Source organism: Pomacea canaliculata, linkage group LG5 (assembly GCF_003073045.1).
Source record: "Pomacea canaliculata isolate SZHN2017 linkage group LG5, ASM307304v1, whole genome shotgun sequence".
In the NCBI taxonomy this organism is placed as follows: Eukaryota; Metazoa; Mollusca; class Gastropoda; order Architaenioglossa; family Ampullariidae; genus Pomacea; species Pomacea canaliculata.
In genome coordinates this window covers 28692243-28717642 of record NC_037594.1, presented here as the reverse complement: position 1 = coordinate 28717642, position 25400 = coordinate 28692243, and the positions used below count along the sequence as shown (strand labels likewise).

The 25400-nt window shown below is 35.5% G+C and overlaps 3 protein-coding genes across 4 annotated transcripts; 2 read left to right on the top strand and 1 right to left on the bottom strand.

Annotated features, from left to right (window-relative positions):
- The first annotated feature begins 82 nt into the window (after positions 1-82).
- Positions 83-11834, top strand: LOC112565055 (lanosterol synthase-like). Its single transcript, XM_025240299.1, is given in 19 exon segments — positions 83-129; positions 574-787; positions 988-1126; positions 1551-1659; positions 2288-2409; positions 2724-2820; positions 4268-4403; positions 5186-5294; positions 5770-5888; positions 6911-6950; positions 6953-7007; positions 7284-7311; positions 7449-7505; positions 7963-8085; positions 8691-8846; positions 9703-9799; positions 10146-10414; positions 10727-10881; positions 11192-11834. Coding segments are annotated over 18 exon segments (2223 nt in total). The 5' UTR covers positions 83-129; positions 574-598; the 3' UTR covers positions 11415-11834.
- A 543-nt stretch (positions 11835-12377) lies between these two features.
- Positions 12378-15182, bottom strand: LOC112565212 (proteasome subunit beta type-3-like). Its single transcript, XM_025240542.1, has 6 exons — positions 15030-15182; positions 14305-14489; positions 13834-13941; positions 13389-13566; positions 12962-13056; positions 12378-12547 (listed from the first exon to the last, which is right to left on the bottom strand). Exons 1-6 carry the CDS (start codon positions 15030-15032, stop codon positions 12499-12501), a joined length of 618 nt encoding a protein of 205 aa, XP_025096327.1. The 5' UTR covers positions 15033-15182; the 3' UTR covers positions 12378-12498.
- A 2309-nt stretch (positions 15183-17491) lies between these two features.
- LOC112564392 lies at positions 17492-24159 on the top strand. Of its 2 annotated transcripts, XM_025239165.1 has the most exons (8): positions 17492-17607; positions 19022-19102; positions 19553-19675; positions 19835-20020; positions 20512-20568; positions 21527-21641; positions 21984-22100; positions 22670-24158. In XM_025239165.1, the coding sequence occupies exons 2-7, from the start codon at positions 19024-19026 to the stop codon at positions 22096-22098; spliced, it is 675 nt and encodes a 224-aa protein (XP_025094950.1). In that variant the 5' UTR covers positions 17492-17607; positions 19022-19023; the 3' UTR covers positions 22099-22100; positions 22670-24158. The 2 variants fall into 2 exon arrangements, with proteins under 2 accessions (XP_025094950.1, XP_025094951.1); XM_025239166.1 differs by lacking the exon at positions 17492-17607 and having other exon boundaries at positions 22670-24159.
- Positions 24160-25400: the final 1241 nt, after the last annotated feature.

The following is a 25400-nucleotide window of genomic DNA, read 5'->3' as shown; positions in this document are numbered from 1 at the left end:
CGTCCAGAGTACGACTTAGGGCTAATCTGATTGGTGGATTGAAGTCTCCCGAGTCAAAACAGCTGGTGATTGTGTGTCGTCTGACTGCATTCAGATGTAAACCGAACACAAGAAAGTAACGTTTTAGTGGTAAACGCTTTTATTTTGCATTTATACTGAACTAAAACTAACAGAAAAAATATGAAACAAAAGATAATGTTTCACTTAATATGTACATATTTATACAAGTCGATATATATGAAGCTTAATTTAACTTATACAAGAAATGCAATGTTAATTATGAATTGTGTGTACATGAACATGATCAATTAACTTTAAACTGTTTCTTTAAAATTAAAACCTACAAAAAAAGATCAAAGACCCTCTTTGAAGGCTTTTTTCCTACCTTGATAAGACACAGTTATAAAACTATAACATGCTTGTGGATGTTGTAATCACTTTTTAGAATAATAAGGCTTACAGGAATTTTAATTTTGGTGTAAAATTCTTGAAACTATTAAAATTTTTGTTTGAAAAAAAATGTAGATGATAAAGACAATTATGTCATTAATGGTTTTAATATTTATTTGTAAGGGATCTCAATCTTAAGAGTGACACAATGAAGTTCAAATATGAAAATAACATGAGGCGTAATCGTGGAGGTCCCTACAAGACTAAACCTGCTACTGATCTCACAAAATGGCGCTTAACATGTAAGGATGGACGACAGGTGTGGACATACGTTGAAGATGTTGCCTCAGCACGAGAGCAAACTTTATTGGAACTTCATTCGTTGGGGCTTGACACAGTAAGTGCCTGGAAAGTCTATTGTGATAGAACATTTCAATGGTAGCTAGATGCATCACCAGATAAATCTGTGATGTTCTGGGATTGATTTATCCTATGTTGTATTTTATTTAGGCAGTTTGTATTGCCTACTTAGATTCTCATAATAGAAAAATTATGTGTTTTCACTGGGGAAGATGAGCTGAAATCTTTATATTCCAGAGTGTTCTTGCACCACCTCTTCCACAAGCAGACACAGCAGATGAAGCACTGTATAATGGGATACTGTTTTACAGCAAGCTACAAGCAGAGGATGGTCACTGGGCAGGTGACTATGGTGGTCCTCTTTTCCTCATGCCAGGTAGACCCACGGAATATTTTCTTACTTGTTGTGAATGATCATAACTAAACTAGCAACCAAATTAACATCGTTTAGTAAGGCAAACTAGAAAAAGGGGAGTTACTTTTTGAAGGCAGGAAAGCACTGGATGTAAGATGACAAAATATCTGAGACATCTCGAAAAATGGGCTTCTGTCCTTCTTTAGTATTTTTTAATTAGTTTGTATCCACAGACAGTCAAATACAATTTACTGTTTTATGTTAACAGTGGCTGCATTATTGGGTAATAGAAGTCATTATGTGACACTGTACATCCTGTTACTTTTTTGTGCTTTGAACTGCATTATGCAGAACACACTACTTTATTTTTTAAAAAATGTCATCTTTTTTTGTCAACATATCATTATCATGAGGTGATAATCTTATTTATCCTATTTCCTTTCAGGTCTAGTCATAGTTTGCTACATGACAAATACGCTATTTACAGAGCCGCAGAAGAAGGAAATGATTCGTTACCTTCGCTCTGTTCAGTGCCCAGATGGTGGTTGGGGTCTGTAAGTTGTTTATCTACATATAATACTCATTGACTTGATCAATCGAGAACAAATATTACCTCATATCTATAGTATTTCCTAAATAGTAACAGGTGAGATAAAAATAAGGGAGAAAAAATTTGTTACAAGCAAGTTTCTTTAATGCTGTGCAGTATTTAGAGAACAGTAGTATGTTTAGTACCTGTGAATACTCTACATATATCACCAAATGGTTAATTATTCTCTTCATACCATTCTACTCTGTTTCTACCATTACATAATGAAATTTCTAAAAGCTGTTCTGACTCATCCAAATAAGGGATGGCATAATAAATGGCAACCTTTTTTTTTAAAGCGAATATCTGCTTTTTGATTTCTTTGTCTGCCAATAAAAACATTTTTTCTTTATTTTCCTATCATTTCATGACCTGTATCTAACTGTTATTTTTAAAGAAAAGGGTACGTTTGTCATGGGATGGAGAATGATTTGTGATCAGTGCTAAGATTCAGTAGGAAAGACAACTGTACATGTGGGAATAGAGTGAGATTTCTGTCTGGATAAAAAGTTCTGACTACACATTGAATATAAGCAGCACCTAGAAATATGTGCAGATATATCATACATGGGAATATTTTTTGACTGTTTAAGACATATAGAAGGACCTCCCACAGTTTTTGGCTGTGCCCTAAACTATGTCACCATGAGACTTTTAGGGGTTGACCAGGATGACCCAGACCTTGTAAAAGCAAGAAACCTGCTTCATGAACTAGGTAAGTAATGGATTTTAACATTTACAAAGGGTGATCAGTGGCTGAATGCAAAGTAAATTTGTAAATTGTTATTAATGTAGTAAAGTAGATTCATTACTTTGGATTTTGTTGAGGAGCTGTTTGGTTAAAACTTGCTAATACCTTATACTTGCAGTGTTTGTTTCATACACTAGCTTTAGCACAAAAGAGCATGGTATAAAAATCTGTGTTAACAAATGCTTAATTGTCACCTATCTTTTTGTTGTTTAGTCTTTTACTTAAAATTACAAATTCACTGAAAGTAAATATTTTTGTTTCTGCTTTTTTTTTTTCAGGAGGTGCTTGTGCAATACCATCTTGGGGAAAATTTTGGCTGGCTGTGCTTAATCTGTACAGTTGGGATGGCTTGCATTCACTGTTTCCAGAAATGTGGTAAGCGACTGATTTTTGACTATTGCAGAGTGCAGAATGTAAGCACATGAAAGTATATGTATTAGAGGTACATGGTCAGTTAACAGTTAACAGAAGGTGTTCACACAGAAAGATATAATGAAATTCATCTAGATTATACAAGAGACATGCTCTTAAATCCCTAGGTATATCACTATATCCTACTTATGGAATAGAGAGCTTAAAGCAGCTTAACCTAAATTTTATTAAATGGAATCAAAGGGCAGGGTGCAAACTTATTAAGTAAATCAGTTTTAGGAATTTTGGACAAATTTCCCAGACCAAGAGAAGGTGAAGAGGTTATCTGGGATCTCGATGACTATGGGTTTCACATGATCAGCTGGAGACAAGTCATGGAGGAAATTCTTTGGTTACTTTGCTCTCCATAGTCCACCCCATATAGCCCAATCTCTTGACTTGACTGAGCAACTTCATGTGAAGAGGAACGATACTACCAGTGATGATAATGTATTCATAACTGGGCTTACCTATCAGTTTCCTTTTTTTTCATCGTCATTGCACTGTGCTGACACCTAGAAATAACCTAGATCAGCACAGTTGAGTTTCTTTGATTTCCATTCCTGCATGGTGAACTACAGCGATGTGAGTGACAAAGATATCCACTGCAGCATCCCTAAAGACTTGTTTTTCATTCTTAGCCGCATCTTTCAAAATGCCAAAATGACTGACCACTGACGACTGCATTGTTGAAGTCTGTCAGTCTCATAGGTCATTGTTCACACAGCAGCTGGTATTTTTTTTTTAATGGTAGTTGTTGCTGGGACTCTAGGGAGGCTTTCATAACTTTAATTACCTCTTCCATCACCATTGACAAGGCTGTTGCGAAAATTGGAATCATCTTTCCTATTTGATCACTCTCATTACCATTCATAGGTTTGAAAATTGGTAATGCCTTATTCATCCTCAATAGAATTGTATCCTGAAATGAAGAACCATCACCAAAGCTTTCTATAACTTTTGACATTGATGGATTGGATGAAAAATTGCTGTCAATATTTATGGGAGCTGGTGAAATGGATGAAAATGGTGACAGTGTCACTTTTTAATTTTAATTTATTTGAGGTATTTTTTTTTCAGAAGGAAAAAGGTGATGAAAACAAACTTTTGTTCACCTTATCTCTGAAGGACATAGCTGATATGTCACACCAGTCACTGAGTAGGGTGTGGGGGAGTCACAGCACATAGTCTTTCAAGATAGGGCTGAAAAAAAGCTGATAAATTAAAGATGATTTCCATTGCAAAAATGTTTATCCAGATGAGATATATAAATAAGTAATAGATGTCAAATTAATTTTTCATAATTTTTACCTTATTTTCAGGGTTTTTGTCACAGATTTCACCTTTGTCATGGGGAACGCTTTTTTTTTTAAACCCACTATCATGTTAAGTTTTAAGTTTCTTGTCTCAGGTTATTACCGCAGTGGTTACCCTTTCACCCATCAAGACTATGGTGTCACTGCAGACAGGTTTATCTCCCAATGGCTTACTGTTATGGTCGTCGCATCACAGCGCCTGAAGATGATCTTATACGATCACTGAGACAGGTAATGGTCAAAATATTGTAAATAGTTTAATGATTTTGTTAGTGAATTTATTACATACATATATTAGAAGGTGTGTGTTTCCTATTAAGAAAAAATAAGGCAGCAAAGAAGAGGACAAATGTATGGGACTGTCGTGGCAACTTTTGTATACTGGATCAGTATTTAATGACAGTAGTCATTGTCATTTTGACATAGATTTACACAATGAACAGAGAAGGCAATGTGAATTTATGTAAAACTTAAAAGTTCATTCTTTGAATATTAAAAAATCTGTTTGTCATTATGTGTATGTCGATTGTTGAGACTGCAGACTTTTTTATTTCTTGTAATATCTTTTGGATTTCTAGCCTACTCATAGCTAGAGCTATAATGCCTTCTTTTGGAGTTACTACTAGAAAATGAAAAGCAACAGCTTAAAGAAATATTAAATAGCTAAAAACATTGCTTTTCTGAATTTTAAAGAGTTATTCTTTTATACTTTGTGTGGTTTTTAGTCTTTAATAATTTTGAAATTATGGATTTTATGAGCTGTGTATAACTACACCACTTTTGTGGCACAAAAATAAACAGTATCAGAAATCTTCACCGTGACAGGTTAAACTCTCTTCCAAAGGAGGTGCTGGATGGAGAAGCTAATAATTTTTCTTTATCTGAATTTACTATGATTTGAAAACTAAAATTTTATTTTTATTTTTTGTACTGATTATTTAGACTGGTAATTGTCTGACCAGCGAAGTGGAAAACAAAAGATATATTTCAATCCATATCATATTCTTGCTTAGGAACTTTATCCTTTGGCATACGACCAGATCAACTGGAATGCCCAGAAAAACAATGTTTCAAAAGCAGACTTGTATTCACCACATTCTTGGCTACTTGATTTAGGGTATTGTAAGTATATGATATACCCTTTTTTAGTATTGCACCTCAGAATCAAGATTTGGTCACTGATAAAGATTAAAAGTCTGCTGTAATAACTTTTTCTCAGTGGGAAAAAGATTAATCTCATTTTTTAAAAGAGAAGGAAAGTTAGTACATCAGCCATCTACTGTGCATTCTGATCTTTATTCATCAACAATTTTTTTATTTGTATTTAAAAACTTTCCAAATATCATATCTGAAGAGATTATAATGAAGAGTTTGATTATAAATTAATGGTTTTCTTTAAGCAGAGTCTGTTAATAGCACTTGAACAATGTTTTTATTGTGTTTGCATTTCCAGTAAAAAATACAAGATCTAAGTTCTACACAGTTGTTTCAGTGAATGTTTGCTTGCACGGTGCTTGAAGTTACAGGTTGCTTTACTGCTTCAGGATAAAAGTGGCTCTTAAATAAAGGACTCTAATGTGCTGTGTTTCATCTGTAGATGTGATGGACTGGTATGAAGTTTTCCACAGCAAGGTTTTGAGAGAGAAGGCTTTACAGGAATGCTACGAACATATATGTGCAGATGATCATTTCACTAATGGAATTAGCATTGGACCTGTAAGTAGTTTTTATTTTTTTCTTCGTAGGCAAATTTACCAATATTTGTTATAAATAATCTTGTTAGATGAAGCGGTTTTTTTTCTATACCATTTTGAATGTTCCATAGTTACACTTGGATATACATAACAGTTTTGGCACACTGAATGATAAATATACATTTGTATAGTACTCTACCACAACATTAGCATCGTTCTCCGAGGACTAATCAAGTACATGAACAATATGACTGTGTTGAAATTGTACTACAAATTTTAAAAAGTGAAAGGTACAGTAGATGTGGAACAATAACTAGACTGAAATTTTTTGGCCTACAACTCCAGAAGTGTTTTAAGGGCATGTTTATTTGCTGATGGCATATCATATAAGAGAAGGAGTTCCAATGTTGGTATTGAAAAGGCAAACATACACTTATCAACAGTTTTTGTCCTGAATTTTTAACAGAAAGGAGGCAAGTATGTTCAGAAGTAATGAGATGACTGCTTGGTGTGTAACGATTTAGAAGGTTGGATAAGTAAGAAGGAGCAGAGCCTGCAAAGAAGTGGAAGCAAAGTAGAACAAGTTAAACTATGAGTTGTGCTGCAGAGTTTTGGAAGTGTTGGAGTTTGTTGTGAAGATAAAGACGATAGCCAGACAAGAGAGAATTACAGTAGTCAAATTTTAATAAAGGTGCAGATGAGGATATGGACAGTCCAAAAGGAAAGATATTGATAGCTCATGCTGATGCTTACTAAAAAATTATGCATTTCAGTAGATGTTAGAAATAAACTTATCTAGAGACATATTAGGAATCACAGTACAATCAAGGAAGAAGAAATAAAATTTGTCAATTATACAATTGTTTTGAGCCTGTTAAGTTCACATCTGAATGAACATTGTAATTGCCAATGCCTATCAAAATATTGTTAAACCAAAGAATATGTAAACATGCAGTTTACACGCACACCTGCTTGTATATTCACACTTTATTTGCATAAAGTAAGTTTTATTATACAAATGATCATTTACATTCGAATGTCCAGATCTCAAAAGTCATCCAGATGCTTGTACGCTGGACAGTTGATGACCAAATCATCCTGATTTTAAAATGCACCAGAAACGAGTGCAGGATTATCTGTGGTACAGATATATATTTTTCTTTATAAAAAAATAATTTAAATGTCTGATTTTATGATAGAGTGTCAAACCTGGATTATATACTTTGGACAGGTCTTGCCACATTCCCTTACATATTTTATATGCTGTAATCTTATATGACATGTAGTCCTCATTCTTTTCCAGACTTATTTTTCTGAATCCAGCAGCAAAATCACATACCTGTTCTCTTCCTTTCCTATTTCAGCATGCCAGGAAGTGTGAAGAGGCTTTAATAATATTTTTTCTTATTTCTGTCAGGATTGGGCTGGATGGCATGAAAATGACAGTAAGTATTGATAAATTATGTATCAGTTGTGCTGTTGCTTTTGGTGACCAAGAAATAAATAATTTAACACTCTTTACAAGTGTACTATTTGTCATAGTAAATTAGTATTTCAATAAATTGTTGCAAATATCTTTCAGGGTACAAATGGATCTCAGCTTTGGGACACAGCATTTGCTGCTACAGCCTTGACAGAGGTAACAAATTGTGAATTTTGAACTCACAGAAATAAATCAGTATTTTAACAGTCGCTAGCTGGGATGAAATGTTTCCTGTAATTTAAATAAAATTTTAAAATAATTGTTTACTGTGTTATTTTGTATACACTTATTATTTTATACTTTTAAAGTAGTTTGCTGTTTTGATGTCAAAACATCATATATATTTATTTTACAGTTTTGCACAAATTTATTCTTAGTGTGAATGCACAATTGGCAACACATTTAGAGTGCTATACCCATATAATATAATTATAAAATAGTTTATCTTCTAATTTTATAAGGTCACAATATTGTGTGGGCATGAATAATTGTGGAAGCATGCTATGTGGGCACATGTACATGTTTTTTTCGTACGTGTGTGTGCATGCAACATGTGTGCAAGTAACTGAAGTAAATAAGCCTAAGATATCATTTTTTTTCTAATTTATCTTAGGCTGGTGCTCATAGCATCAAAGAATTTGAGCCATGCCTGCAAAAGGCACATGAATTTCTGAAGTTTACACAGATTCCAGAAAACCCACCAGACTACAAGAAATATTACCGACAAATGAACAAAGTTAGTTACTGTTGCAGGTTTTGTATCCCTTATTTCCATTGTTACTGAGAGAGAAAATTTGAGATGCTGAGAATTTTATTTTTTGTTACTGAACATTTTCTCCTTTAGAAAGCAATATATTTGAAATAAATTTCACTGGTCAAAAGTTTTTACTAAAGTCATGTTACTGAAATAAAATTAGTCATTTGCTATCAATTTTTATGTGTTCAACACGAATATGACAATCAAAATGCAAAATTAGCTCACGTTTTATATAGTACACTGCTGATCTCAGCTTATTTCACCAGACGGCTGGCAGTAGTTCTGCTTTGCATCAGAAAATGATGGAGTAAACTCTGGGTGATGTGTGCATGATGGTATTAGGCAATGTGATGCAATAAAACATCATTCTAGGATTATTTAGGATGTTAAAGTCCTACTGGATAAATTTACATGGTGAAACAGAGAAAATGAACTATATCAAATATCTTCAAAACGAGAGTCAATAAAAATTTTTCATGGTCATATTTGTGTTCAGCACACCAAGATACTCCAAGGTAGGACCTTTTTAAGTCAGTAATAATTTCAGTGTTGACCAGTGTTTTTGGTGACTAAATCTTGTCCAGGATGGATTCCCATTTAGCACAAGAGACTGTGGATGGATAGTATCAGACTGTACAGCAGAAGGTCTGAAGGCACTCATCAAACTGCAGAACAAGTGTGAATTCTTGACTTCAGATCTTCATGTTGCTAAAGAACGCTTGTATGGAGCAGTCGATGTGGTAAGTGCGGTGATGTCTGTATAAAGACACATCTTTGCTTTGTGGTACAAAGGAGCACTGGCAATGATAAGCACAGTAATGTTTGCATTAAATAGAATGATTGGGCCCACAAGGTAGCCACAGATTTAAGTAAATCTATGTGTCTTTTATAGAAACCTAAAAATGTATATTAAGTCAATAATAATAGCATAAATTTTGAGGGATAAGCAAGGAATGTCCATTATGAGATATAGGACACTTATGAGTACATGACAGAACAGAGACATGCTTCCCCTCAGCTGCATGTGGTCTGTATGGACGATTTTGGAGAATTATGCATGCGTTTCACCTCGGTGAACAACAGTGCCAGGATTGTACTCAATATTACAGCTTCACTAAATAGAGCAGACTAATTTTTAACTAGATAATTTTGTATGATTGGCTTGCAAATGGTATCAATATCAAAATGGCCCTTGGAAGATTTCCTACCCAGCATTAAATGACACACATGGTGCAATGAAGTGGATCATATGCTAAAGTGCTGTCGATCCTGCATCTTAATTTAGTCCTTGTCAGTTAGTACAAATTCCAACGTAAGTGTAATTTGGTCATGACACTGATTGTATCTAATGGATTAGGTGTGCACTATTAATCAGAAATTAAAAGGAATGTAAATGATTTTCTGTTTATTATAAGTGGTAAATGGTATGAGGTGATATTGGTGGCTGGAATTCACTCTCACTAATAACATTGAATAATGCACCATTGATATTAACAGGCCTGCACAGGACAATGTGATGATCTGACAAGAAGTGTCATGGTGAAATAGGTGCTAAATTTTCCACTTTTGTGCTAAAGTGATAAAATGTCTTTTCAGTTGCTGGACATGCGATGTGATGATGGTGGCTGGGCTACTTATGAAGACAAACGTGGAGGAGTTCTGTTAGAGCTGCTGAATCCATCAGAAGTCTTTGGTAATCTTTGACTATTTTATTTGTATTGTATCGGTACAGCGTCAGAATATGCTAACGATGTCGTTTGTTAATGAATCATATTTTAGATGTTGTTCACAATTAAGTGGATGACAAGATTCACTTTACCAACTTGCAGTGTTTGCCCCCAATTTAAAAAAACAAACAAACAAAAAAAAACCCTGTAAAGATGTTATTAAAATACAGAACTATATGTGTTGAACTATTTCTGTTTTGCTCATAATATACATTTGAATCATGAGCTTGTAAAGTAAACTTGCTTAATGGACCTTCTGAATTTATGAGTTTTTCTTTTTTTTTTAATTTGCTCAAACTCTTTTATTTACAGGTGACATTATGATAGACTACACTTATGTCGAATGCACTTCAGCATGTATGCAGGCTTTGGTAGAGTTCTGTGAGCATTTTCCAGACTATCGTGCTGCAGAGATTAAACAAGCCATTCAAGATGGACTTAATTTCATATGTAGTAGACAGTTGCCAGATGGATCATGGGAAGGTTCATGGGGTGTTTGCTTTACCTATGCTGCTTGGTTTGGCCTGGAGGCCTTTGCCCACTGTGGAAGAAAATACCAAAATGGAGATACTGACCCTCAGGTTGGTGTGAAATAATTTTTCGTAAAAAAATATATAGCATTTAAAAATGTTTTGCTGATTAAGAAGACATGGACATTTTGATTTTGTAGCAGCAAAAAACAAAGGAAAAATCGTTTTAGCACAAAGTTGTCAATTTCACTGTTATTTTTAATGCAGATTAGTAGCAACTTTTTTATTGCTGGATATGATTTATTGGTAAGAAAGTTTGTGTGTGTGTAGATGTATATATATCTCAGTACTATGGCATGTCATTTCTTGTGAAATAAAACTGAAAATGTTGATACTTCATGCAGACATTTTTTTGGTAAACAGGTGGCAAAAGCCTGTGAATTTCTGGTGAGCAAACAAATGGAGGATGGCGGCTGGGGTGAGAACTTTGAGTCATGCGAACAGCGAACGTACATTCAAAGCAAGACATCCCAGGTTGTTAACACATCCTGGGCACTGCTTGGTCTTATGTCAGTCGAGTAAGTGCATCAGGAAAAGTTTGTTTAGTGCTCAGATGTGGGACGCAAGTGGATATTTAAGAAACGTGAAGTGTAATACACCTACTTCTTTTTTAATGTACCAGAGTTTCAGCATTTACTACAAGTGCTGGTTGGTTCCATCTCTGATGAGTTAAAAACCTTTTCCTCCCCATGAGTACTTTTATGACCCAAACTTTCAGGCAGTATTTTATTTATTCATTTATTATAGAGGATTTTTAATTAACAAATTAATGAGAATCAAAACCTCAGAAATGATTTTGCTTTTTCCCCCTCTACAAATAAATTGCAGATGTCCTGTTTTACCAGTCATTGAAAAGGGTGTACGTCTGCTGATATCAAGACAGGAAGACAATGGTGATTGGCCTCAGGAAAATATCAGTGGTGTCTTCAACAAGTCATGTGCCATCAGTTACACTAGCTATCGCAATGTCTTCCCTATCTGGGCTCTGGGCCGGTTTGTGAAGCTATACCCACACAGTCCACTTTCTGCAAAGTGTAAGAAAAGCTCGTAAATCATGCAGATTCAGTTGCAATCCAGTGCCCATTCTGAGGCAGGTGGAGATGATCATTTGTTAAACAATGAACTATTTATAAATTGCATGTGGATACATGTCTGTTTCCTGAATTTCTAAATTCAAATAGGTAACTCATGCTGCAAAATGTGGTTGTAATCAAAACAAGATGGAAAAAGCTGCCAGACTTTGAGACATTCTTAATTCATCAAACTTAATGCTAGTCTTTAGCTTGTTGGTATCTTTTCCAGCAATATTTTTTTTTAAATTATGCATTGTTGCAGAAAAACTCTATTGTTTGTAGACTATTGTATTGTAAAGAAAACTACACTGCATTAAATGTGTCTACCAGTGTAGAGGAAGAAAGGAAGAAGTGCTTGCAAAATATTTTTGAATCAAAATAAAATGTTCGTAAATATTGTTTGCTTCTGATTTTGTCATTTTGAAATGTTTCCTTCCCAGCGCTAGCTCTGAAACTATTTATTCAGAAGTGACTGTAACCTCACAGTGGGGAGCCTCGACTAATGGTTCTAGACCTAAGACAAGGACTTTTTTTCCAAAACAGTGGGTAATTCAATTCTTGAGTAGAAGAAGGCTGGGCTCTACCTTCCACACCTAGTAGCAGTGGGTAATTCAATTATCAAGAAGTACTTGCTCAGTTTATTGCCCTTGGGACAACTTGGATGAAACTTTTATGTTGTTCACCTAAGACTTAGGTGAATATGCAGAATATATAGACACAATATGCCTGCTCAAATTGTCCACATCCATTTCTGTTTGGACCTTTTACCACAGGATCCGCAACCATAGTTGCTTTTTCGTGTGGTTTTGGTATTTCCTGTTTGTTTTGTGATGATTAGGCATTGATCCTTCTGCACGCTTGTTTCCAATTTAGCTTAGTTCTATGAATGAAACTTCATTTGTAAGCAGCATCTGCACTCATACCAGCAAGAAAAGAAGATAAGATGGACACAAGTTTTATTTCAAACACAAGAGTTTTAGTCTTTATGAAGTTGATGGAGAAGACATGAAGCATCCAGAAAAGTAAATCCGAAGAATAAAACTGCCGGAAGCCATGTTATCATTAATCTTGTCTGGTCTTCAGCAGCCTCTTGGTCACTTTGTCTTTCTCACTAAAAAAAGAAAACAAAGTATTACCACACCTGATGCATCAGCATATCATAGTGTTCATCTATATAAATTGGCAAGTCCAAACAATGACCTTCAAAAGCATATCACAGCTTTTCAAACTTTAAAAAAAAAAATTGATAGGAATTGAGAAGCAAAGTAAAAAAAAAGTTTAGGCTCTCAGCTAATATAGATAACTGCCCAGTTTCTGAAAATTCTTAGTACAAAAGACTGATGTGGGAGGATTATAAAACTTGTCTTAAAGTAACTGATGTTTAGGAATTTATGTCAAGATTTACACATCAGCAAAAGCTAGTGTTTGTTGGTTTACATGTTCATTATGAAGACATCTGCTCCTTTGCTATGTTTTTAGCTTCAAATAACAAAGAATGTCAAATTTTAAAAGGAGAAAAACTCACATAATATACACAACAGCTCCCCACCCTGACACAGCATCACGGTCAAAGGCATTGACCAGTGCTTGAGATATGGTTTCAAACAAGTCGTCTGGCCCCTGAAACAGCATTTGGTGTTTGCAAGCATTTGCACAAAGTTAAAGCTTTGGACTTAAGTATGCAAAGATGCACTGAAATAGACCAGGATTTGTAATTTATTTACAGCCACATTCGTGGGAAGTGCACCAGATTACGGGGACAGCAGATCTGTAGCTATGAGCATACAAACCATTCTGATTTGCTTGCTCTCAGGACTGGATGTATCAGCATTTATCTATGGATAAGTGTTTTTAAAGTCAGTGAAACTCAATTCGTGCAACTCAGCTATGGACTTTAGTTATGGCCTATGAAAGCAGGAAGTGGGGAGAGAGACAAATTATGTTACACCAACCAGGTCTGGCTCCCACAGAGACTCGCACATGCCATACATCTGCTCGGAACATGTGCCACTGACAACAAAGTCTTCTGTCTCCATGGGACAGCCAATCAGGTCCATTGATGCAATGTAAGGCTCAAAAGTTTTAGGGTCCAGGCCAGCAATGACTGGTTCAACAAAGTATGGTCCAAATCTGTGACGAAAAAAAAAACAACAAAAAACAATTAAATGGTAACTAGACAATGGTATAGTTAATGGTAAAAAAAAGTCCAACTAAAGAAAGCCCTCTCCTACAAACAATACATGATGGAGCTATTAAAAAACAATATATCAAAACCCCATGCACTCTACACTGCAAAAGCAATCTTTAGCAGCCATCATCTCCATCAGAGAATAACTTCACAGTTTCAATATCTATAATGAATGTATCACTAATAGAACAGTATGCAAATGCTCTTACCTCCTTTCATACAGCAAGTTTGACACCATACTCATGAATGTCTTTGGTTTGATCCTCCTGTTTTCTCGTAGTTCATACAGATTTAACCGAAATTTCAGCCTCTGGGCCCTAAAATAAAATTTGTATATCATAAACATAAAAATTCTTTTACAATATGCACACCTAACATACAAAAACTGATGGCTTGCTTAGCCTATCGCTTATGAAATACATGGTAAATTAAAGATAAAATAAAGCCTAACATCAATTTAAAAGCTAGTAACAGTGCTGCCACATGATGATCATTTACTCCAAATGCATGCTACATGAAAAATTGTCTACACACACTATGATACTGCTCAAGCAGATGAAATAATATCAGTGCATTAATAAATAATGATATAGTTTCCATCAATATCGGTAAAGCATTGAAATACATTTTACAATACTGCAGCAAATTGATATATGGCACAAATCAAGAGGGAACCTTACACAGTCTGCACATCTGTGGCAAGACCTGGGAGACCAATGTAAAGGTGTGGGCCCATCTCAAAGACTTTATCAAAGTCCATGCTAACTGTCTGTGCTTGTATTCCAAAACGTCGATCTGCAGCAATGGCTACACAATCTTTGCCTTTCATTGCAATAATGGCTGCGCCATTGTATGCAAGAATACTCTTGAAAAAGATAGCAGAGAAAACTAGTTGTTAATAACATTATCAGCAATATAATACTTGTCCCATGTTACTGATTTCTCTTATTTACAGAACCTTTAAACAAAAATAAATGCTTCATGGCTACAAAAATGTTACGAATTATATATCACTAAAGTACATTTTTTAGTCACGGTTGTTTTTTTTTCCCCCAATATTACTAGGTTTGACTGAATCTCAATCAATCTAAAAATGCATCTAGCATTCTCAAATAACTTAGACTTAGAAATCAAGCAAGAATCCAGTGTTACATAATTTAAAAAGAGCAAATGACACTAGGGGAAATCAGCCACAAAATTCTGTGGCATTTTGTACAAGTTTATACTCCACTTTTAAGGTTGTGTGAACATTGTGATCTGAAACTGAAGACTGACTAGTATTGAAGACGAAAGTCGTTGAAAACTGGTACTAGACCTGACATTTTGGGTTTATCGCACTAATAAATGAATTTTAAATAATATGCAGATTTTCGGATATCTAGAAAGGTATATATTTTATACTTACCATTGTGCGACAGCAGTATAGTCAGTCAACAAGAAAACAGCAAAGTTGCCTAATGAAACATGCAAGTCAGAATGACCGGAAACCTGTTAGAAGCAGTCGTACTTTATTTCTCTTCAACAGCTAAGAGCTCCTTAGGGCAGGGGTGTCAAACTCAATTACCCAGGGGGCCAAATCTCACATCGTACACATGGTGGCGGCCGAAGGTTATTATTTAAGTCCGATAACTTTTTATTGAACAGTAGAAAACTAAACGTTTTGTTATTAATTTTGTGTAAACAAAATCATACATTAAAACAAAGTTAAAGTAATAACAAACCAAGGCTTAACAGTTTTTCTTCTTAATTTACTTTGTCAGAAGTGGTCGTTTGACATTTTTTCTTGGCAACAAGTTCGTTTATGTTTGGAGTAAGTTTCTGTGTTGTGGAGATTCTCAGGATGGACTGCAAGTGTGCATCAGTAAGACTACTCCTGTGTGATGTTTTGTTGATCTTCATCACAGAGAAAAGTTGCTCATACAAATATGCTCCATGTTGAGGACTTTAGCACACAACGATTCTTGGTGTATTGTGCAGTGATATTCTATCAAATCCCCACTACAATTTTCTTGGATATGTGACCGCATCCTTGCAACTAGTCCACTCTGTGGGCCGCACATCGCCGGCGCTCCATCTGTTGTAAGTGCAACAAGTTTGTTCCAGGGCAGGTTCATGTCAGTGATACTTTGACATACGTTGTCAAAATGTCCTTCCCTGTCGTTGTTCCATGCATGGATTTTATGTCTAACATTTCTTCTGTGATATTTAAACTTGAATCGACTCCACGGATGAAGATGGCGAGTTGTGCGGTGTCCGTCATGTCAGTGCTTTCATCGACTGCAAGAGAGTAGGCAACGAAGTCTTTGCTTTTTTCGATCAGCTGTGTTTTCACATCAGTGGCCATCTCACAAATCCTATTAGCAACCGTGTTTCTGCTGAGGCTTACATTTGCAAACATTTGCTTTTTGTTTGGACACAAGACTTCACACACTTTTATCATGCAACTCTTCACAAACTCTCCCTCACTGAATGGCCGGGCTGATTTAGCAATCGCGTGCTCTGCTCTGCTCAGTACTATTTGCTATGACATGTGATGTTATTGCATCAGTATATGTATGTAAAAGAAGATATAATTAGGCAAAAAAAAGACACAAATCATCAATACACAAGCAGCAATTATTTCTACACCGTTGTTTGCTGTTTATACTCGGATATTTATCTCTTTGGCTGCAGTCATCTACTCTTGACGACGCAGGAACTGGACAGTCAGTATTCCACAGTTGGCACTTATCATCCACAGTCCACGTGTATAATTCAGTTCACACGTATCATGCACAGTTTGCACATAAATTCTAGTTGGTAGGTATATATATATAATCCCCTGTCCTTGGAGAAGCTATACTCCCACCATCAGGGAATGTGTGTTGTACTTAATGTTACATTGCGAACATTCGAAGTCCTTGGTGTGCCATGTGATCTACGCATTTCACAAGGTCTCGGCTAGTGATGACTAATGGATGACTAGACCGTCATCACGGCGACACGGCGAATCCCCTTTCGCGACCTCTTCATCAGGTTGTAAAGCGTCAAGCTTAAAGATAGATAGGTCTTTAAAAATGTCTGAAACCTTATTGCTAAATAAACTCCCAGTGAAGAGAGGTGGACTTTGTTATTTGAATTTTTGTGTTTTACTGCTGATAATTGGTTTCATCGAAAGAAGCCACTGTATATACTTTAGAATGATTGCGATGTTTAGCAGCAGTATCACTGGCAACTCTAGAGTTTTTATACGACGTGATAGAAAAACACCAGTAATAATCTGTACTTAATATGACATATAATATCCAAATTAAATCAACATTTTAAGCCCAAATATGGCCGAGATGAGGCTCGCGCACACACACATTGACAGGCTGGGACGCTCGGTATAGAAGACTTATTAGTAATCGTATAAAGAGGAGTTTCTGAGAAAGTAGGGCAGCCGGAACTTGTGCACATTTCTAGAGCGGGATTTACAGTGCTTCAGCACAAATAAGTCCGGATCTTATATTCATTTTTGCTCCAAAAAAGGGTTTAGGGCTAATTTCCATGCACAATAGTCTACAATTATTTTTTACAGTAATCTTCGTCTGAAACATCGTCATAAATATCATATTACCATTTATTTGAAGCATTAAATTATTAATACTAATCGATAACTTTATTTATTGGTCTATTAATATATTATTACTTAAAATTGACTACGCCTGTCATAAGTTTTGATGGACTTGCTGGCTGATGATCTTAACTAGGCCTTATATCACGAGTGAATATATATTATGGATATTATAACAAATATTCTAGGGCTTATTTTCAGGCTAGGTTTTATCTACGGTTTTGTCTCTCGCCTAGGGGGCAGCACCGCCTTCCATCGACTTTGCAGCCAATAATATTATCTTCATGTGACTGAAGATAACACGTGATCACAAATCAACGCCTATGCAACTGGTCCAGACGAGCTGTTGAGCGAGAAGAGGAAGGTTAGGAAGACAGTTGAAGCGGAGGTAGGTCTTTTAATTAGTATCAACCTCAACCGAGTCGATGATTATTTTAGATAATGGAGAAAACTAATTATTAGAGCTCCAGTGTATTTGTGGAAATTGTTATTTTAAGCGAACAACAGATACTTCTTCTGAAAGCAACACACGATGATTAATGATAGCTTAGGCCTTTTTTCATAGACTCGAGCCCTGTTATACCCTGGATGTAAAAGATCAAAAAAAAATTTGTTTTCTATTTTATAACCTGCTTCCATATATATATATTCGTATTGACTTTGATAAACATTTATTATACAAAATATATGATTGTCTGTTTTGCTACACAAGTAAAATTAACGAGTTTTGTTAACACTGCTACACCAGGAACGTCTTTGCGACACGATATAAAAACTACATTTATTTCATTTTTAAATGTATTTTAAGCAATAGTACAATTATTTATTGTAATATGCATCCTTTTACGAAACAGACACTAGTTAAGATTATGATTGTTGTATGACGTTGTGGTTATTTTTAGATAAGACAGGCCTTTTCTAATAGACGCCTGGAGCGGTTGGTGTTACATATGCTTAGAATAAGGCTTAGGCCTATTCTTATAATCTAAAAATATCTTGAGTCATTGCCTGAATGACTAAGAAAGATACAGACAAAATTGCCTTTTCTATTTTTTATGTTTTCACACGTTTTTAGCTAGTCGAATAAAGGCAGTGGTACAAGTATTTGCAACAACAAAAAAGTGTAAGAAAGAGTAATGAGGCTGAATAATACAGCTGTAAAATAATGGTCGGCAAAAACTAGTTTTGGACGAAAAACCACAAATGGATGACTTAATGACAGCGACGTATGATGACTCGACGTATCAGTCTATATAAAAAGGGTAAATTCATGAGTACAGGGGGGTTTGGCCGCCTTTAGCCATGCGTAAAGAAAGAGTTAACCCTTGCAAGTAGAGGAAATGAGCAATTAGTTGAATTTATATTTTCATTTGGGCTTACGCCAGTGGTAGTAAACGCAAGAAGTGGTTAGTCAGATCAGTTTGCTAGACGAGTGGATTCAAATAGAAGCAAGAAGTCTTCCGCTGTTTGAACACTGAATGTAAGCTATATACATCATCAAAATGTCTTTTTCTGATTAGGTAATTAAGTTTGATTTGTAAACACCATAATTATTTATTACCTTTGTGGACTTTTTACACGAGCGTTCAACTAATCCTGCTACGGCGAGATATATATTCTTGCACTCTTTAGCGTTTTTGCGAAATCTTTTCAAGTGTTGTATTGATAATGTTTACGTTTTTCTGTGTTTGCTTTTGCCTTTAACAGCATTTAGTGTAAAAATGTTCAGAATCGGTATTTATGTCATGCGTGACTATTTATTTATTTATTTATTTATTTATTTTTTATTTTTTATTTTTTAGGAATGGAAATGAGCAGATTGGTGGTGGTACTGACTGCTGTAATCACCAGTCAACTTGCTTGGTCTCCTGTTTTTGCGATAGGTAATCCCTTTTAAAATTATTATTCAACTTATTGTATGTGAGATCATACGAGCATCAGTACTTAGTAAATAACAGTCACAAAGCTGTGGAGAGTAACAATAGAATTCTACGCACATCCTTCAACTGGTGTTTTTTACTGCAAACTAATTGCAAAAAAACACAAGAATTTCACACGAGGTAATTTGACGAAAGTAAAAATAGACCAATAAACCAATCTACCAGACTACACAAGGCGATGTTCGTATTTTTTAGAAAATAAATGCTTAGGCCTATCCAATTACCACTGTAATTTATCACTTAGGATTTCCAACATTGTAAACTGTGTATTGTGTTATGTCTGCTTTAGAAACAATTTTGATATAAAAATAATATCAGCACTGCTTTTTTTTCTCATTCTATTATAATTTTCTAAAACATGAGTGAGTGCATGGCTGAAACCGATTGTTTCAGACAAGTGTAATACAGAATATGAAACCACTTGTGTCAGAAAAGTAAGCTGCTCCTTTCATGACAAGATCGTCGAAGAGAGGAGAGAATTTAGGATCGAGTACAAAAATCCTGGTCAAAAGGAAGGTAAGTTAGTTTATTTTGATTTTTTTTAAGTGAAATGACACAATTTCTGGCATGACACAATTTAATTTCCAGACCTTTTCAAGCTTATTCTTGTTTGTTTGGACTATATACACGGTTTATACACAAGGCGCCCTCAGTGAGGTGATTCCGTTGTTTCAGAAGTCATCGCAACGTGTGAGTGGCGCAACGGGCAATTTTCTTGTGACCCAGCCAAGGGTTACACGTGTGACGAGCAGCCGAGCAACAACTTTTCTGTCCTCATAGACACTGCACAAAAATGTCTGACTGATGGAGAAATTCTGTTTGATGTGGCTCACGAACAAATCATCAGATGTAATCTGTCAAGTAAGATATATTCACAATGTTGAGGAAAAAACAAATGTTAATGTTCATCAACATCTGATCGGTCGAGGGGTTGACGTGTTCCTAGCGGAGACGCTCTGGTTCACCTCAGACCAACTCTGACTGTTTCTCTCTCACACACACACATACACACTTGATTTACACTTTACCACACAGGTTGTTGATAAAAACGAAACTAGCTGACAATAAATAAGAACATCGTGAAAAGATCCTGATGGCGTATATTCACATCAGCAAATAGTGGTCATTACCAAAAATCAGCAGAATACATAATCGTACGAAAGTGAAACTGCGGTTTTTGAAATTTGATATAAAATATCAATATTTTGAATGTGACCTTCAAGATATATATTTTCTCAAAGAATTTTAATGGAAGTTACTTAAATAAATCTTTTAAAAAACAATTATAAAGAAAGCAAAGTGAGAGTAAAGTACAACCTTTTTGGAATTTCATGTAGGTTTGACTTTTACAGATGGAGTTGGCAATGGCAACCCAAAAATTGAAAGTGAAAAAAGACCAGGGAGCACAAGTGAGTATCTAATATGCATTTAAAGTCTGATTTGTAATAAGCGTCTAATGTGTAGTAAGTACCTCTTGTGATTTGAGCCTGAGCTCACATAATGTAGGAAGAGAGAAGGAAGACAATGTACACAAGATGATATCATTGTGTCAGTGGTTGTCAGTGAGTTGATGTGTTCCTAGCGGAGACGCTCTGGTTCACCTCAGCTTGACACCCACGAGCACACACACACGCACACACAAAGTAAAATAAAAATGTATAAAAAAGGAAGAAAAGACTTCTACACATTATCAGCGAAGGATCCTCTGTAACCTCTGCAGCAGATAAATAAAATTGTGATAATTATTGAGGAAGAGGCCGCAATACAGAACAAGAAGTGGTTATGGTTTGACTAAACTTTCTTCAAAACCAAATAATTTTCACACAATTATAGTACTGTAAACACTTAAATATTTGGTCATTTTACATCTCATAAATTACCTCCCTTTTACTAAGAGTTTAACTTGTGAAGCCAGCCAATCTTTAGTTCTCTGTTTGAATCTTTATTTGTTTTTAGGTCTGCTTTATGGGAGAACTATGTATAAAGCTGATTTAAAGTGCAGCCTAGCATGTTGGCAGAATGGGTGTAAATGAGCAGCAGCTTGTACCTACATCCACCCGCCAACTCACACATACACATACATAAATAATGCATTTTGTTTTGCTAGTTTAACCAGGTGTAGCTTGTAAAATACTTTCTGTTTCTATCATGAAGATTTTTTATGAAAATTATGTTATGCAATTTAACTAATTTCCGATGCTAAGCATGGTAATGGTAATGAGTAATATAGGAGTCGTTTAGCATGCTAATGGGTAATGGTTGATAGTTTAGCATTTAGAATTTAAATTTCTTTCTAAAACCAGCTGTTTTAAAAATGCAAGTTTTTAGTAAATAATTCATATATGCATTAATTTTTATTATTTTTAGACAAACTTCAGAGTGGACAAGAGGGGAATGGTGTGACTGTTGGTGTCAGCTCTGCCTTTGTCATAGTCGTCCTCCTTGTACTTGTCATTCTTGCAGCTTTCTTTTGGAGGAGACTGTGAGTTTCTATTAACTTTCTCAAAAGCTGTACTGTAGTTATAACAAAATCATACATATTTATTTGGTCAACACAGGTGTCGACAATGAAAACTGAATACATAGCACAAGACATACAAGCATTCGCACACCACACAGGGAATGAGGTAGGGGGAGACAAGTCCCAGTGGGATGAGTCTGTATATATAACAGACGAATGTAAACATTGCATAAACACGGCGTTCAAACACGTGTGAGAGAGAAAGACAGAGACACACAGTGAGAAAGAGTGTGTGCTTAAGCCATTTTTGTTTGCCTTACCCTATTTCAACTATATTCATTTATTTTAATTAACCTCATGCAGACACCAACGAAGAACAAAGCAGACGAATAACCATGACGTGGAAAAAGGTGATCCCGTCAATGAAAAAGAAAAGTGTCTAAAAACCAGAGACGACAATGAAATCAGTGAGGAATGAAGGTAGTGAAAATAATCAGTATATTTCCCATGTATTCTTATTAATGTCTGAAATTCAAAGAGTTTTAAATGGAAATTTATTCTCATTGTATTACAGTTTCTGATACTTTTCTAACATGTATCCTCGCTGAAGAGTGTTTCTGTTTAATTTAAAACCACTTTCTAATATCTCGTATGCTTTTATTCGATTATCTCCTTTTCTAAAAATTATTTGTCAAAGAAACCGAAAATTCAGAAATTTTATCGACTAACGTTCAACATATACCAATGTGAAAGACGGAAAGAGAAGCATATATTTACTTCTATAATACGTGATTGCAAATTTTCTCACAGACTGGGATAGAATTATCAATTATCAATACACATGCAGATTTTATATTTATGTTAAGTATTACTATTGAAATGTATATAACCATAATGGTGATGCATAAATGAGGAGAAATTAATTGTAATAGTGTTAATAATTGTTGTGTTGGTAGTAGTGAGTAGTGAGATTTACCTCCTCTGCTGTCTGATGTGTCAATTAATTATTAACAAACTTATCAATAAATGATTTGTACTTTCGATTACAGACGCTTTGGATGCTCCGTAAATTTACTCCAATTCTGGAGGATCAAGTATTGTGTAAGACACTGAGCGCCATGTGTATTATGAGCTGCAAGTCTCGACTGCTTAGCAACGAAAAACAATTTCATGTGACATGAAATCAAAGTGCTTTTACTTGGCAGAGAACAATGGTGCTCTGAATTAACAGAAAATATAGTTTATAAGAAATTAGAAACATTTTTTAAATCGCAGAAACAACAGTAGTATTTAAGTCGAAGAAACAGTGGGTTTTTTTTTCAAGTCAAAGGAAACAGTATTTTTAGGATAGAGAGTGTTTCAATCATGTCCTTAAGAAAGATTGCGAGATTGAATACAACACTGAAATAATTACTGTCGTCTGTTCTACCTAGTTACACATCAGCAGACAAAAGGAAATGTTCAGTCTTTACTTTGTTTGAAATGTTTAAGCAACTTGAATATTGACCAGGGTCTATCATGTGTTATAAATTACTAATTCATTGTAAGGTCATTAACAATACATGTCCAAGACAGTTTAGAGTGCTACGATGAAGCCCCAGAGTGTTTTAGCTCACACCATTGTTTTACTGTAACAAGGCTATCTAGTCAACTAAGAGATGTGGAGGGGATTGGTTCACAAGGTTTTCAGCCAAACTTTGAGGTCTGCTCAGTCAGGTGAGACATCAAGACAACACCAATGTGATGTTAGAGTAAAACTGCATTTTACGTGGTTGGACACATGCAGACATTGAAGCAGCATTGACATTGTCTGCGTCTGTGTTTTTCTCCTGTTTTTAGTTTTTGCTCTCTATTTCTGTGTACATATGTATATAAAGAGTTTTCCCGAACATTTTCAGGACGTGGGGAAATGAAGTGATGTAGACCTCACTTTTTTCAGGAACAGTCGCTTTCTCTCACTCTATCACTTGCTATCAAACTGCCAACCAACACCAGAGTGATACGAGTTAGTTCTTTCTGAAATGCATTTTTTAAATTTAAACAAATGGTGATTATTAGGTTAAAGAAGCAATTAAAATGATTCCTTTAAAAATACATCTTTTCGTAATTCTTTATGGAATAAACTGAAACCCCATTTCCTTTGTATATAATCAAATTAATTTTGGGAAGTAAATAAAATATTTCTTTCTAACGCTGAGAGGAGATCTGAAAGATCTGAAATTTTTTTTATGTATATTGGTAAAAGGAATTTGCTGGGTCACACGCAGATTGTATATTCTAAATGCAATAAATTCCTTTTCACGAAACTAGTTTTGCTAAATGAACATGTATGGTGCAGAGAAGTAGGTGCATGTGCTGTTAAAATGCATAACTGTTTTAACACTACTCGATGCAGATTCTGATTGTCTTTCCATCTTTAAGTTTAAGTTTAAGACACATCTTGTAAGGACGACGACTTCCCTGTGACCATGTCTTGACCATAAAAGTGCATGACTGTGTCTGTAATTTTCTATGTGTGTAAACCATTATCTTTGTAGAAGTGTTTGTTATTTGAGAATATGTTGTATGGCTGCGGGGGATTTAGTCTGTCTATAGTTTCTGTCATGGAGCTGCAGCATGTTCCAAACAATAAACATGATTATTAGTCAAAGAAAGGAAGCACTAACCAAACACAATGATAGAAGATCAGTTAGCCACCGAATCAATAAAAGTAATAAAAATTAGTCTCAACACTACCACTGAGGCACATTTTGCAAACGAGCAGGCTGACTTTAGCATACAGCTACATAATTTCAATAAACGCATTTTAAATAAAAACCTCATGGAAATAGAAAATTAAAAAAAATACATATTCTTGACAGACGACTACATGTTTTAAGTCTTGACAACATTTGCATTGTAAATGATCGAAGTATTAACTAGTTAGTGACACTTCCTTTATTGTCCCACATTTGTCAAACGCTTACTCTAGGACACTGATGTTGATGGTTTCTTGTCTCGAGACATGTATATAAAGTGCAACTAGACTTCGATTTACTACATCTTACAATCGGAAATGGATTTGGGATTTTGCAGTGTTTATGATTACTTAGCTCTACTTTTGTCTAGTCAACACGTTTCACGGGCGAGCTACGAATTAAAGATGTTCATACTCAAGAGATGTTTATGTGAAAGTTTGTCAGAAGAGATTAATACGTTTTTGCCCGATAAAGGTCACGTGTTTCAGCCTGTGTATCTCTCAGCGCGTGGGACGCACCGGTAATAGAAAGGTCGCCTACAGCACACGACATTTGACCTCACATTCCAGGCTGTTTAGACCTTTACCCCCCACCCCACGAACCTTGTAGCAATGCCTGACGGCCACCAACTTGATCTCCACAAGTTTGCTTCTCACAACTTAACGTCTCATCGAGACGACTTCCGCCGCCAGCAGAGTCAGACAGTGATGAGTTTCTATTAGTCTTTTGCTGAGGTGCCTTGATCATACACGTGGGTTGACCCTAGTCACCCTTTGATCTCGGACCGATTCAGGGAAGTTAACAGGTACTAAAAATCTTCGACCCGCGGCCCGTGTTCAGGGCAGGGTGTCCCGTGTCAAAGGTCAGATTTATAGGCCCCGCCTTCACCCTCCCTTCAGGTCATCAACAGGAGCGGTGGTAACTTGACCAGTGCACTGTTGGTGGTCTGTACAAACTTCACTAAACTCATCCCTTCGCTTGCTGTGCTCGACGGGAACTTTTCTGTTCTTTGCCTTCTAACTGTCACCGTCGCCGGGCCATT

What these genes read in the sequence shown, in the direction of transcription:
- LOC112564392 (XM_025239166.1), top strand. Translation starts at nt 19,024, where the DNA reads ATGGAAATGAGCAGATTGGTGGTGGTACTGACTGCTGTAATCACCAGT. An exon ending in AAATCCTGGTCAAAAGGAAG is followed by an intron (nt 19,676 to 19,834) that starts GTAAGTTAGTTT and finishes CCGTTGTTTCAG; the next exon opens with AAGTCATCGCAACGTGTGAG. An exon ending in GCTTTCTTTTGGAGGAGACT is followed by an intron (nt 21,642 to 21,983) that starts GTGAGTTTCTAT and finishes AACCTCATGCAG; the next exon opens with ACACCAACGAAGAACAAAGC.
- LOC112565212 (XM_025240542.1), bottom strand. An exon ending in AACTTGCTGTATGAAAGGAG is followed by an intron (nt 13,567 to 13,833) that starts GTAAGAGCATTT and finishes TTTTCGTCACAG; the next exon opens with ATTTGGACCATACTTTGTTG. An exon ending in GGAGCTGTTGTGTATATTAT is followed by an intron (nt 12,548 to 12,961) that starts GTGAGTTTTTCT and finishes TTCTTTTTTTAG; the next exon opens with TGAGAAAGACAAAGTGACCA.